At 33.6% G+C, this 15755-nt stretch overlaps 2 protein-coding genes across 6 annotated transcripts in view; both read right to left on the bottom strand.

The window, feature by feature from the left end:
- Positions 1 to 15755, bottom strand: part of LOC124437985 — a 92259-nt gene that overhangs the window by 27755 nt on the left and 48749 nt on the right. The gene's annotated exons all lie outside the window — the stretch shown is intronic.
- The window catches only part of LOC124437966 (AP-3 complex subunit mu-1-like), a 74764-nt gene continuing 67574 nt past the window's right edge, over positions 8566 to 15755 (bottom strand). For 3 of the 5 annotated variants that reach the window (XM_046987958.1, XM_046987960.1, XM_046987961.1), the window contains 11 exons: positions 11105 to 11210; positions 10730 to 10842; positions 10498 to 10619; positions 10183 to 10261; positions 9910 to 9957; positions 9666 to 9747; positions 9310 to 9358; positions 9111 to 9167; positions 8820 to 8886; positions 8672 to 8718; positions 8566 to 8602 (listed from right to left, as the gene is read on the bottom strand). In XM_046987958.1, the coding sequence (XP_046843914.1) occupies positions 9354 to 9358; positions 9666 to 9747; positions 9910 to 9957; positions 10183 to 10261; positions 10498 to 10619; positions 10730 to 10842; positions 11105 to 11210 (555 nt within the window). In that variant the 3' untranslated portion in view covers positions 8566 to 8602; positions 8672 to 8718; positions 8820 to 8886; positions 9111 to 9167; positions 9310 to 9353. Of the gene's footprint in view, positions 8603 to 8671; positions 8719 to 8819; positions 8887 to 9110; positions 9168 to 9309; positions 9359 to 9665; positions 9748 to 9909; positions 9958 to 10182; positions 10262 to 10497; positions 10620 to 10729; positions 10843 to 11104; positions 11211 to 11349; positions 11429 to 11845; positions 12029 to 15755 lie in introns of those variants that run through there. The other 2 variants (XM_046987962.1, XM_046987959.1) reach the window with 2 other exon arrangements.

Genomic DNA, 15755 nt, shown 5'->3' with positions numbered 1-15755 from the left:
TGATGACAAATTTTTAAACTCTCTTATCTGACCCTTTACAAACGTATGAATGATACGCATGATATAAACGACTCTCAATTGTTTGTGTTTGACTTTTCAAGAAAATGCAAAGATGTTTGTGCAAATGTTTGCTAACAAAGTACAATTTCTTACCAAGTACTGCTGTAGAAGGAGTTTTATCAATGTCGTCATAGTCGTTGTCACTCATGGGAGATGGCGAAGACATCTTTTCGTAAGAAGCTGGAAATTAATATATTACATAACACGGTTAATACATCATAGCATGATAGAAGGAATACTTGCTGAGTTATTTCACTTTTCATTACATCTCACATTTTTGACCATGTGAATAAGGAAGATATAAACGAATCTCAAAGGTTACATTGCATTCTTGTTTGTACTTAACATTTCAAAAGACACTAAAGATTACGTTTGTGTAAATATTTGCATATAAAATTCCATTACTTACTAGGTCCTGATGTAGATGCAATACTCATCATGTTTGAGACACCACACATGTAGTTTTACAGCTTTATATAAAATGAATTGTTTGGATTCTTTCAAATAATTTATATCAATTAAGAAATAATTGTATTTTTTGTGTTTGTGTATACAACGACATCATACTATACACAACGCCTGGCTATTCATGTTTGATAGTGCCTTACATGTGATTTTACGATATTTATGTGCTACATAAACAAATTTTACATCTACGGGCCATATACATTGGGTTCTATAAGACCTGGAGGGGAAAAGGTGCCTGGACCCCATAGTCAAAAACATGGCGGTAAAGGCAGTTTTTGGTTGTCAAAACTTCCACTTTGAGAAAAATTTTTAACATTCACTCCCTCTGGAACCTGGATTGTTTTTACTGCTTATATTAATGACAACCAGCGAAAACAACCACGATACCGTAAGCATAAATATTGAAAATAATGCTTCAGGTTTTTGTGAAATAGACACACACATTTAAATGAGGAAAATCTATGGTAAAATAACGTATATTTTGTCAAGTAATGCTTTAGCTATATTAGAAATATCAAACGGCATTCTTTACACTGTCAATGTGTTGTTAAGCTTTAACGCATAATCCCATGGGCAATACTTGTGTTTTGGACTGTTTGTGAACAGCTTGGTGCAACTGTCTTTCTTGAATAGATGGGTAAATCTTAGTTAAAATGTCCAAAAAGGAGTTAGAAAAAGTTAGCTTACCCCTACGACTTAAGTCAACTGGAAATATATTATAAGTAGGTATGTAATTTTTTTTAGTTTTTTTTGGTAGGATTGATTCTGGGTGTCTTATAAAGTATTGTGATATTCTGATAAATCTAATGAGAGCTTATGAAGAAATTATCTTGAACTAAGAAAGCAAAAGAACGAAATTCAGAAATTCTATAATCATGTTGCTGGTTCTGTTTTGAGCGAAGATATTAGAAACTGGATAGTCATTGAAAACCATGGATCTACTACTGAACAGAACTACATTACTTTCCCATTGAAAATACGATTTCTTAAATTAAAGTGCATTGGCTTCTCTGACATAACACTTTTCTTATTGATAAAAGTTTTTGTGCTTGGCATTGCTATTTTATATAATCGCAATTGTGGTGGTCAAATCCGGGTAGGCGAAAAAATTTTTATTTTATGAGCCCGCGTCTTTCCGCTGACTTTGACAACCAAAATCCGTTATGTTTTTGACCACGAGGCCGTGCGCTAATAATTTATAGTAATTTTGTTGACGTTTCCCTCCAGGTCTTATAGAACTCAATGGCCATATATCATTGGCGATATTAAATTTAAGTGCGATTTCTAGCGTATCAGTAAAAAAGTTTTTGATTTGATCAAATTATTCCATTTTTATGGCGGTTTAAAGTTGTGAAAATGCCCTTTTTGATGGACGATGTTCGTCTTAAGAAAATTATGGGAATGCAATACATTTCCAATGACCAATTCAAAGCCATATGAATAAAATTGTTCATGTATCGTCTGTTTTGTCATATCAAATTAAAAAACGAATAAACACTTGGCGGAGGAAATAAGAAAGACTTATTCTAAACCATGAGCATTTCATATTTTTACTATGTCTCTAAAGTTAAACTAGAGTATTTTGTATATCCTATAATTCTTCTTAAGTCGATATTTATTGATAAAACTTACTTTTCAAATTTGTCTTCGTTGTAAAACGTGTTCCTGCCAAATGATGTAACTTAGCAAGTGTCGAGATTTATGAACAAACGTTTGCAGGTAAATCCATGACGACGGTCGTCTACCAATGAAATTCCCTGAAATAGAAACGTTTAATAAATTGCCATGTTTATTTAGAAATTTCAATCATTAGTATTTAAACTGAACACTGACACGCAGTTTTCTCTCTTTATAGGCCCGTTTACACGAGCAATTTTAACATGACAATTTTTATGCGACAAATACATTTGACCGTGTAAACGACACAAAATATATGTAAATATATCTGTTCGCATGGCGATTGATGTATTTCGCCCATTGTTATAATGAACAGTTACATGTCCATACTTTATTTTACGACGTACTTTTAATGCAATGTTTGTGCAAAAATGGCGCTGACCAAGGCCGAAAAACTTCAAGCAGTAGCTATTATTACATCTCTAATGGTGCACGAAATGAAAAAAAAACGAAAGTCACGACGATGGTGGGTAAAATCGTGGAAAACTGCGCAGCGCCGATACGCACAAGGGTTAGCACAAAATTTAATTCCAGAGATCCGAGTGACTGACCATGATGTATTTAGAAATTTATTTCGGTAGGTTAAGAAATGTGATAGTCTTTTTATTCATGCACTCTTCAAAATTAAGCTAGTCAGTGGATTTTACAATCAATTCAAATTTTACGTTCCTTTTTTAATAATGAAATTTTCTTATTTTCGTTACTTTTATTTACAAATTATAATCTTTACTACTTTTAAAGATGGATTCCATTTTGTTTGATGAGCTATGTGAAAAGCTAACACCATTCATTGCAAAGAAAAACACCACTATGAGAGATGCTATATCTGTTCATGATCGCTTGTGTGTAACATTAAAGTTCTTAGCATCAGGATGCTCATATAAAGATTTGATGTACAGTTTCAGAATATCAGTTTCATCTATTTCAAAAATTTTACCTGAGGTCTGTGAAGCTTTGTATAATGTGCTGAAGGAAGAATATTTAAAGCCACCCACAACAAAGCAACAATGGTTACACATTGCTGATGAATTTATGCAAATGGCACTTTCCCCATGCAGTTGGCAACATTGATGGTAAACATATCAATTTGCGTGCACCTCCAAACTCAGCGTCTGAGTACTTTAACTATAAAAAACATTTTAGCATAGTCCTCTTGCAGATGCAAATGCTAAATTCATCTCATTTGATCTTGGAGCCCATGGCAACCAGTCAGATGGAGGAATTTTTAAAGACAGTCACCTTAAAAACATATGCAAGACATGCTATTTCCCACAAGCTGAAGAACTAAGAGAAACATTATTGCCTATACCTTACTTTCTGCTTGGAGATGAGGCATTTGCTTTGAATGAAAATCTAATGAAGCCATATCCACACCAGACTGCAATAGGTGATGAGAAAATTTTTAACTATAGACTTTCACAAGCACGAAGAATTGTCGAAAAAGCATTTGGATTGATGTGTAGTCGATTCAGATGTCTTTTGAGAACATTGGAGTTGGATGTTTCACATGCAATGCAGGTGGTGAGGGCCTGTATGGCACTGCATATCCAAATCTAAATTGAGAGTCATCTGATTATTTACAGCAAGCTCCTGAAAGTCTTCCTCCCTACCAATGACGATGTACATAATATTGACTTCTTCATTAGACACCACTCTCGTTTGATCCGGAACATGGACAATCGGTTGTCCATTGTAAAAGTATTCCATGCTTTCTTCGTTAACTGTGGCATTTAGAGATTCTTGGATTTCCATAAATTGGACTCCGCCACAAAAGTCTTGTTGACAGTCATCCAAATTATTGACGGTCATCCAAATTATTGACAAAACCCACATGAGCACAGGTCAAGGCATAGTACATATCATTCTTAAGGCAGAACATTGTCAATGTTCCAAAACTACCCTCGGTTCTTTCCGCTATAATTTTAGACAGCATTCGAAACTTTGCTTCTTTCAATGGTTTAGATCGTAATTCAATGTATTTCGATGCTTTCCATTTTAACTTTTCATCGATCTCATTTTTGATAGCAGCCTCCGAATTTTCTTTCTCAAAATCAACTGTGACATACAAATGAGAAAACAGCATCTTCTTGTTTGGGCGAGCTATTCCATACTTCCCACTAAGCCACGACCAACTTAAACAAGAAATGATAACTATATATTGCCCAAAAACTATTTTTCTTAATGTTCCGACATGCACAGGTCAACATACATAATCGATATCCCATGAAAGAAAAATTACCTTTGGAGAGCCTTGTGAACGTCAGCTTTAATATTCTTACTTTTGTCTAGAAGTTTATGGAAGTTGTCGTCATGATTTGCCTCTAAATATCATAAAAATATAATTGATAACTTTGGTGCACCAACATTAACTACGATGAAACTTCCATACCATAAGATATAAATAAGACTAAAAATTGACTAATCATATACATGGGATCATAAATTACTTTGCTCTGGATTCTGTGTCGAATACCTGTTTTGCAATATCATCTATTTAAAAAGATCACAGCAGGAAATACACTGATAAAAAGATTATTTTGAGTGTTATCTCAGCAAGCTGCGTAGAGTGAATAAATATATGGAAAATTTACAAGTATTATTGTCGGAATAGAAAAAACTAGAATCCCGATGCAAAAAAGCTTAACATGAGATGTTTTCAAAGTTTGTTTAGAACGCAGGAACACAAAACAGAAAAGAAAATTTTCTCATACATTTTAACAGTAAGAATCATTACTTCGTTATAAGTTATAACATACTTTCAACATATTGAAGACGCTGTATTTTTTAGTTACTTTAACTGCATGTAGCTAGAGTGCTCAGTTCCTAATTTTTAGAACGAATAAATGCTTTCAGATATTATGCTATTTCAATAATTTCACTGTTGTTAGCAGAGTAAGGAAGGTTTGTTATGTACTGCAGCTATTCTGACTAACTTTGTAAACTTTTCTTTCAAATTTACTATTTGTTATTTATTTTATGAAAGTTAATGAAAGTATTTTATGAAAGTATTTTTTTAGTAATTACTTTACACTTATAAGCGTTGGTCGGTGGTCTACTTATATCAAATGGCAGTACTAACCAGTAAAAGTCGTACTAAGTATTAAAATGCCAATAAGAAGCAGGCACCGGAATATTATGCGATAGAAGCGCAGTTTATTTCAACTATTTGTATGGGCTGTCCTGCTCATTTCAAAGAGCAGGAGTAAACACGACTAGCGTGCGATAACAGTAATAGTTCCAGAAATGCGAGTCAAGTGAGAGAGGAAGGGCATTAAAAACATTTGATTGCTAAAAAACTCACAATTTTTGAAATTGTCTTTTAAATGATATCAGATCGCGAGTATTTTATGTTCCCCCAGGCTCACTAAAATTTTATTGTGTCACTGATATATTTTGAAATTTACTAAACATGTTCAAATTTACAATTAATGTTGCGATTTAACTGGAAAACTTACTTTTTAATGCGACTTTTCTCTAAAACTCTCTTCCTCTCAAACGAGATAAAATCTCTATAGGCAGGATCTATGAGCCAATGTTTGCAGGTAAATCCATAATGACCGTCAAGACTACCTATCAAATTCCCTGAAATTAAAAATTCAATAAAACATTGTAAAAATCATATGATATTCAAAACTGCCATGCAGCTGCCTCGTATGATCGTTTAGCATTTTTTGTGAATGAAGCAGCAAGTTGATAATACTGAATGATCAGTTTCCGCAGACAGAAATTCGTTTTCAGGAAGAACATAATTAGAAATGTTGACAACAAATAGAATTTTGATCAAAAAATCTCTTAAAAACTTAGAAACAATACCCAATTGCAACTTGGGAACGCTATGTATTATAAACGAGAATCAAAATTTACATACGTTTAGCAAATCCATACGCTGTAAGTACCCAAGTAACACCAGAAAAACGGAAAGAATTGAAGCAACGTTGAATAGTGGAATGCCAACTTCTTGTTCGGACCAGCAACTACATATGCTTTAGGCAGCCATGTAACACTAGAAAAATAGCAAGAATCCAAACCATGCTAAATTTTTTGGCAAAATGTAAAGAAACTCTAAAGCTTGATTCCCATTTTGTACTAAAAACTACAAATAACTTTAACAAGTCAGATTTTTCCTCCCTTCTACATTTAGAACGGTTCCCTTTTTAATATTGTACATTGCACTCACAGTCACTGCACAGTTGCTCCAAGTGAAATTTTTCTCTGAATATAACGTGCTGCAATATAACATAACTTTTTTGCGTGCACAGTATTGCTGGGTTGAAGCAATTTATTCGTTCAATGTAGTTGAAGATTGCATTCACAACTTTGCATTTTTCTTCCATGGTAAAGTTCAATTGCCACTGCAGTCCCAGTAGACGATACATTTTTTTTTGTCAAGCATGCATACATGTTGAAAAAAAACAACAGCTTGAATTATCTTTTCGAAAGCTAATCAAAATTTGTTCTGTCGAAGGATAAGGAAGGAGAATCGCGAATTGTTAACCACGCGTAAATGTTGTGTTGTGCTTTTATTCAACAAAATTTTATGTTCTTATCTTATACCGTCAAGCTGTTGTGTCTTGACTCCTTTCATAGCTTGTAGTTCTAAATTACATCAGAAACCATATAACATTAGTTGGACTCAACTCATCTGTTCAAGATTAAAATGAAGACCAATTTGTACAACAAACCATGCAAAGTGTACCCCTACATACACATCAAACCATGCAAAGTGTACCCCTACATACACAACAAACAATGCAAAGTGTACCCCTATATACACATCAAATCATGCAAAGTGTACCCCCACATACACAACAAACCATGCAAAGTGCACCCCTACATACACATCAAACCATGCAAAGTGTACCCCTACATACACAACAAACCACGCAAACTGTCCCTACTCCCCGTCTACCGACTTTCAATCCCAAAGCGGCAAATGAATTTATTTTGAAATTTGACTAAAGAAAAGATGAAAGAAGGCGAAAGGGAGACAGGTTTCTACAAATTTATGATGGTACTGTTGCAGGCTGTTGCATGTTTATGATTAAGGAGTATTGATAAATAAATCATGTCTGAGGGAAGTTATGTTAACTTTGTATCATAGAGAACGTTTGGTTTGGGAATTATTTTAGTATATCATCCAATTATAACTGGTTTTATATGCGTTACTCAGTAAAAAACCACTTACGAATTCAGTTGGTGTTTCTTACGAAGGTGGAACATCGCTTTTTAAAGATTCTGAAATATAAACATTGGAACTTAGACAAAAGGAAAGAAATTAAAAGATTATGGAGATATGCACTAATTCTTTTCATAAAAAAAAACAAGAAAAATAAACAAAGATTATGATAAGAAGCAGTAAATTACAGAAAACCAACATACAGCAAGAATTTGACGACAAATAACATAAGACGAAATGAAACGAGAGCAGTTTCATAAAAAGAACAGAGCGATTCTCACATCACCACGTTGTTTAACTATGGTAGGAAATCAGATCTTTAAACGTGAATACCAAAGTGGAAGGGGGATACTACCAATTATCAGAAAAGAGAATACAATTTAAGAATATAACTACAGTGATAGCGACCTGTGAAGATCGACCTTACTTTGTGACCAAGGAATGGTTACTGGGAAGATCGACCTTACTTTGTGACCAAGGAATGGTTACTGGGAATATCGACCTTACTTTGTGACCAAGGAATGGTTACTGGGAATATCGACCTTACTTTGTGACCAAGGAATGGTTACTGTGAAGATCGACCTTACTTTGTGACCAAGGAATGGTTACTGGGAATATCGACCTTACTTTGTGACCAAGGAATGGTTACTGGGAATATCGACCTTACTTTGTGACCAAGGAATGGTTACTGGCAAGATCGACCTTACTTTGTGACCAAGGAATGGTTACTGGGAATATCGACCTTACTTTGTGACCAAGGAATGGTTACTGGCAAGATCGACCTTACTTTGTGACCAAGGAATGGTTACTGGGAATATCGACCTTACTTTGTGACCAAGGAATGGTTACTGGGAAGATCGACCTTACTTTGTGACCAAGGAATGGTTACTGGGAAGATCGACCTTACTTTGTGACCAAGGAATGGTTACTGGGAAGATCGACCTTACTTTGTGACCAAGGAATGGTTACTGGCAAGATCGACCTTAATTTGTGACAAAGGAATGGTTACTGGGAAGATCGACCTTACTTTACTTCGTGAGCAAAAAATGTTGTGAAGGGAAATCTTGCTTTGTATGCGAAAAAATGGAAAATATTTTCTTGAAAAACATGACAAGACGTCTGTAAATGAACTGAGACAAGCAAAAAGCAAAATAAAAAACAAGTTTTACTTACATTTCCTTTCATGTTAGGTGACGATGTCTGAGATTGTATTTTACCGATCTAAAATTGTTTAACGTAACGTTAGATTCACATAACCACGTGATCGTGACAATTTCTTCATGAACCTACCTCCCATGAAAGCTCTTTTTTGATTGGATCAAATGAATAGGTACCAACTGAAAACATGGAACACAAGTCATAAATGTTGATGGGAAACGTCAATGAAGAGCAATGAAACATCGGACTGTAATGATTAATATTTTATGAGTGTTTTTACCGTTTGTAGTCAAGTTAAGGTTGAGAACTTGTTTAGGAAATGAAACAGTCACGATAACATTCTCGATCTAAATAAAACATGGAAACAATGAGTGAAAAGGCTTTGAAAAAGTTAATGTATACAATATTTGACTTGGTATGATGAAGTTAGGACGATATAGTTAGTTTTATACAAAATGCTTTGAGATAATACGTATGAAAAAATGGACTAGTTTAGGTTATATCTTTAAGTTTATAAATGGAAGAAAATGCAACAGCAGTTTAATAAATTGACATGATTATAAATACTTACATTTTTACCCATAACTGGTTTTGAACTTATCGACAATTCAAATCTTCCACTTCCACCCTGAAACAACCAAGAAAAAGACGATCATCGAATCAATGTTTTGAACAGTCGTAAGAATTCAAACGCAGCAAAGTCAAACACTTTAATTTATTTCAATCAATAAAAAACAAATATTTTAAAATAATTTCAACAGTTGATAAACCTCTTGAAACAAGACACGAGGCTTTGCAAACAATGGTAGCATATTTACTCTAAACAAAAAACAAAAAAATACCATCAATTAAACAATTTCATCATGAAAATATAACAGCTAAAACAACCACCCGGTTGTCACGTTATATGATATTAACGAAAACGACCATCCGGGGAGACGAATGACAAAATTCGTTCAGACTAAAATACACAGACATTTGAAGTAGTCGCGTTCAAACGCGGTTTTAGTGCATGATTGAAAGAAAGTGTTCATTGTTAAAGGACAATTGTTATTAGTCATATTAAGAATAATTTGTGTTGACTTCAATGAGAGACAATCCATATTCAACATTCACACTTATGTACCTCCATCTTCTGAAGCGAAGACAAGGATGAAAACTGACATCTTCAATGATACGAGGATTTGTAAAACACATGTTGAGGAGCCCTACACAAAACAGAAAATTTTAGGAATTTAAACATGCCATAAGTTTTCAGTTCGTACATGTCCTTAGTTTTAATTTACCATCAAACAAAAACAACAAACATATTTTTGTCATACATTTTCCACAAAAGGAACAAGAAATCCACAGTATTATAATGTTGTTACCTGTTTATCAATGATGGCATCAATGCTTTCGGCTACATCAAAATAAATCTATAACATGAATAGAATTAATTAGAAATACTTAGGACTAATTTGTGATAGTTAGAATTAATTGGAAGTAATTATGAATAATTAGAACTAACAACTAATTAGCAATATTTATTACAACTAATTCATAAAAGAAAAAAGTTCATTCATCACATTACAATAAAAAAAGCATAAAAATAGATTTTCTTTCAAATTTCTTAATGGAACAGTGTGAATATAACTACATACCTCATTATTTGCATATTTTACACCAGTTCTCCTCCATGGAACATTGGACAATTGACCAGTTGGGAGATGACTGCTCATACTAGGAAAATATGAAATATTTAACTTAAATTATATGTAGAATGATCATAAATGTGTAAACTAAAACAAATTTAACTAAATATTGTAGTAAGTTGCATATAAAAAACAATGCAAATATAGAAATGTTTAGTGGTTTTACGGATTTGCTTTACATTTATATCTGATCCTTATATGAACAACATATAGATCACTACATAAAAACATGGCTCATATGTTTACTATAAGGAAGGTTCTTACTTGCTATCTCCAGTCACTTTATTAACAACATTTCTAACTATACTAGGAGGTCTTATCAACTCTTTAAGGACATTTGACTCTGTAGCAAGAGGGAATCCATTATCCAACATCTCTTCCAATAACTGAAGAATATAAAGATATAACATCATATTTTACAACACACACAACAGAAAAAAATTGAAATTCATTCATGAAACAGCTGGATTCTCTACAAAATATACTAATCTCAAACCTCATATACAATGACACAATTTTCTTTAATGATTGTTTCAGTACAGTCAGAGAAATATTCTTTGATCAAGTCAACGACTCGATGAAGAAATTCAATCACAAACAAAGGTGGAACTGGAAAGGAATGTTTTCAATTCATCAGTAATAATAATCATGAAAGTGCTCACCACATGTTGATGATATGAAGGCTAAATTATTTTTATCTACCACAAAGAATGCCTAATGCAATGCCTTTTATTGAGTGATAACACTTCTTTGCAATGTAATGCATACTTTTTAATGTAAAACTAGCAATCAATGTCTTGATTGCATTAGAGGCAATTGATTAAAAATAAACATTATTAAAACATTAAGTAACCTTAATATAAACACAAACCTTCATTTTCAACAACAGAAACAAAGAAGAGATCATGGCGAAATATACTGATGAGATAACTGAATCCTGTTGCAATTACAGGAGGAATGTCTTCTGGAGAAGTAGCCTGAACATAAAAGATGATATTTAATTTGTTTAGGAGCATTTTTGTCAGACAAATATAACATGAAAACCGTTGATGAAAGTACCTTAAAACTTCTCAACCAAACAAGCACAAACAACAATTTACATATATATTCATTTACCTTTCCTTGGGCTTCAAAGAAATAATCACAAACAGAGCGTCCCAAAACACTTCTCCAATGTTTTTCCAGAAATATATCCCTAAATGTACATGAAAAACATCATATGACCTAGTGACTCACAGTAACCCATTTGGTGTAAAGTTGTGATAACTAAACAATTGAGGAAGCTGAAATCATCAAAATGGCATCATCTAACTGACTTCAACACTATTGAAATTACAGATATCAGGTAATATCTCACGATTTTTATGACATTCTTTATTTTTTCTGGGTATTAATCCTGTCACATGATACTTCTCATAATCTACCTTCACTGGCTTCTGACATTGTTCAGACTTTCCTTTAATATCTTACTGAAACTAATCTCATTTTACCTCATTCAAATAATTGTAAAGTACTTCTCACAATAATCACAAGCTGATACGTACAAAACCAACAGAAGAGCTTTGAAAACAAACAAACATAAAACCAATACATATTGTCACTACCGACTCACCCTGAATGGTTGATGATAAACAAACTGTGAATCATTGTAAAATCCACAGATAATAAAACCTATAAAAATGTATTTCTCCTTTACTTAACTAGCTTAATGGTTATAAAACTATTTTCATGTAAGTTCATTTCGTAAATATTTATTTATATTATTGCTAACATTTAACCAACATTTAAAAGCGATGTTTCCATTTAAAAAAAATTAAGATTCATGTAATCATCTTACTTGTCCCCAGACCACTGAAGACTCAACAGCCTTTACCAGCTGGCTCACCTAACTTATCTTTAATTATGGCCGTGAAGATTTTCGTCTCAATCCCATGATCCTAATTGATAACAAGTCAATGAATTGTAAGAGTCCCAAACAGTTATAAAATATAACGACATATGAAACACCATGCACTGGGTACAAGGAGAGATGTTCTGTTTTAGTCGATTTTAATTTTGTTTAGAAAAACGTATTTCGAGATAGGAATGGACCGTGACTTCCTTCAGTTTTTTATGCACATGCTACAGAGTCCCCGGAATCTACAAACATGCTAAAACCTTAAACATAGACTGCATTCTGGAAAATAACTCTGTTCAAATCCTGAGTTTAATAAATAAGTCTCATTCTACTCGCTACGAACGCCCTGCAGTGGGCTAGCTGTTCGAATTTTGAAAGCTGGTCATTTGCATCATATAATATGATTTATACCAAAATGCTGAAAATCTTTCTTCTTAACAATGACAATGTACATAATATCCTCATCCTTATTAGACAACCCTTTCTTTGATAACGGATGCACTTTAGTGAAGTCTTGCTGGCGATGGTTGTTATATTTTTATGTTTAAAAACATAACATTGACTGGTAAAGCTGCTGAATGCATTGCCAACAATCGTTCTTTCAACCAATAACTTAGCCCAAAAATTTGGAGTACAAAACATGAACAAAAGGCATTAAATCGATTCACAAAAACATTTTGGAAAATACTCTCAAGCTCATATCATTGACTAGGTTTGGTTCTTCTTACATACACGTTGATATTTCGAGCAGACACCTCTTTTCTTCTGGGATTTTCTGTCGGTACAACAAGAAAACAAGCCCAGAAATATTTAATAAACACTTGCATGTAAAACAATACATACAACCGCAGGGGCTTCGAAAAGTTGTGTGTGTGCCATGCTAACTATGTGGTAATTCACAATAGTTAAACTGGTGTAATAAATTTTTTGATATTTGATTCGATTTTCTTTTTCTTTAACTACATCATGTCACCCTCATTGAAAAGTTGGCACATCTGTATAAACCATGTATTCAATTTTTTATCAAACCTCAAAAAATGCTCACAATCTAAAAATTGGAAGCTTCCGAACGTACATAGCTTCCCGACTCCTGAGCCATTTTTTTTTTGTAGAGCTTAACGATCAAAGTTAGGAAAAAATGTGATTGACAACATGCAAAGACGAGTTGCATTACGAGCAAGTTGTTGTTGACCAAAATTATGTGATTAATGACTTGGTTTACTGCATTTATGTTTAATTTGTAGTTTAAATAGCCATCAAAATAAAAATAATCTGATAAAAATTCTTCTCTCAAGACGAAAAGCTTCTCATTAAATAACTGATAACTCACGAATAATAGCAAAAATTGTCTTTTGTAAAGCAAGGCATGAGAAATGTGGATAAATTGACAAATTGACTTTGTACAAATAACGAAGTTCATTGTAGAGATGAATAAAACACGGGATGTAGTCCAGACTGTTGGCTATCCTGCTTTTAGTTTTCCCGTGTTTTGCTAAAGTTGTTTTTAGGAAAAATGCCATAAGAGGGCGATTGACCTTTACAAAATTCATGCCCGCAAACATGCACGAAGCAACTTTGACGACCACATGTTAAATAAATGTACAAAGATCGTTTTCATCCAACGTCATTGCTGCCATGTTGGTGTACTAATTGAAAAATATTCTAATGAAATTCTTTTGCTTGGAACACCAATATGGCAGCTTCCTCCAATGACATGTTGATCCCTGGGGAATGAGTTGAAACGATTTGTATGACATCTCGAATTATTCATTCAGATTTTAAAATTTATCACATTTGTGAAATCATTCACTTCACTGTCATCTTTACGGCCATCTTTATCATCCCTGATTACAAACCTTTCATCATACCATCATCCACTTTTAGAAATAGTGATTTTAAAAGTGAATTACTTAGCCGATGGTTCATGGTTGTGATTAAAAAGATGATTTTCATATCAGTTGAGGAGCTTCAAATGCCAACGTCACACAAGGAGATTGTGTATGTTGTTCTTTGTCTTGCAGCCCCTTCGTGGCATTACCACAGAGGTGAAGTAAGTACCAGCAAAATAACCGAAAAAGTTTAACAAAGGCAATAAGCAAAGTGTGGAACATTAGCATTGACATTAGCAGAAGTTATTAAAATTATTATGCATCACAATCATTTATTCTACAAACACCTGCTTTTATCAAAACGATTTGCTAACTTCAACATAATCTAGCAACGACATCTTTGATAACTGAGATATTACCGCCAAGTAACTACAATTTCGCAACAACATCTTTCGAAAGATCGAATATTCCTTATCCACCTTCTTTAGGGATTTGACTCGGAAATTCTTTTCTCTTCAATCAAATCAAACGCCATGGAATGATTTCTTCTAGCCGATCTTTTGAAATCCTTTGCCTTAACGTCACTACCGAGAACTGGTTTTCCCAAATTTCCTCAACACAGCGAAAAACTTGCCTCAATTACAGCTTGAGATCCTAACTCGAAAATTATCAATCAGATAAAGCAGTTGCGTCCATACACTTAAAATATTTTATCGATATCTACCCACATCATCAGAGTTTAAACTAAAGCATTCACGAAACAATGTACGACCAATCAAACAAAGTGAGCATGTATTTCATTTATACTACGATACTCTTCAGTATTAAGAATGACAGGTCGATCACGGTTTGTCTCAGAAAACGATGATCAATCATTGGTTACTGATCAAATAAGCAAATATAATGTATAAATCTATATCAATGATTATGCTTCTCTAGCAATACAAGAGACTGGTTCTACCTATTTGGATGTGTGAAAATCCTGCTTGACTTGAGCATGGTATATATCAAAAATGTGTTACAGCAGTTGTTTATGTTGCTCAAGAAAAATATATCTCGCCAGGTGAGTGAAGCTTTCGTTTCCTCTTCGGTGCCGGTGCAGTGCTCTAACCAACTGAGCTATGAAGTCACACAGTGGAAAGCAGGTCAATTTGTTATGCTCTGCACCGGCACCGCAGAGGTCATGGGTTCGAATCCCGTTGAGTCATCTGAATTTTTCAGGTTTATGAGACAATTGCTTAAATTATCCAGCAAAGTGCGAAGATCATATCTTTATTTAATTTCAAAACACCGCACTGCATATAACATTCTTTCAATTTACATTGTCTTGTACTTGAGATTTTGATTTAGGTTTTCAATGAAACAAGTTCAGCCTGTCTTTTAAACATTGTTTCCACTCTAATTAAGACATAATCTGGTACATGTACACTACATTTGCGTAAATGAACAAGCTAAAATACGAAATGCTACAGACAAGATTACATTTTACTTAACATGTAGTATTGCAACGAGTTTAAAAACTCCAAATCATTACCTTGAAAGCTATCAGTTTACTCTGCTAGTCAAGATACCACGCTGCACGTTCCTCGGTTTTTCCTCGCTGTGTTAATTGGCAATCGTTAGTAGTTTCATGAATTGAATACATTACAAAACGTGACATTGTTAAATTAATTTATTAATTTTGTTAAATTAATAAGCCAATTATAAAACATTGTAATTGAAGATGCAGCTAAATCATGAATTTCTACAGTCTAGCTGAACTAAACTAGTGATGCACCGAAATAGGATTTTGCAGA

This window comes from Xenia sp. Carnegie-2017, unplaced genomic scaffold (genome assembly GCF_021976095.1).
Source record: "Xenia sp. Carnegie-2017 unplaced genomic scaffold, XeniaSp_v1 HiC_scaffold_19, whole genome shotgun sequence".
NCBI lineage: Eukaryota > Metazoa > Cnidaria > Anthozoa > Malacalcyonacea > Xeniidae > Xenia > Xenia sp. Carnegie-2017.
This window is presented reverse-complemented; position numbering and strand designations above follow the sequence as displayed.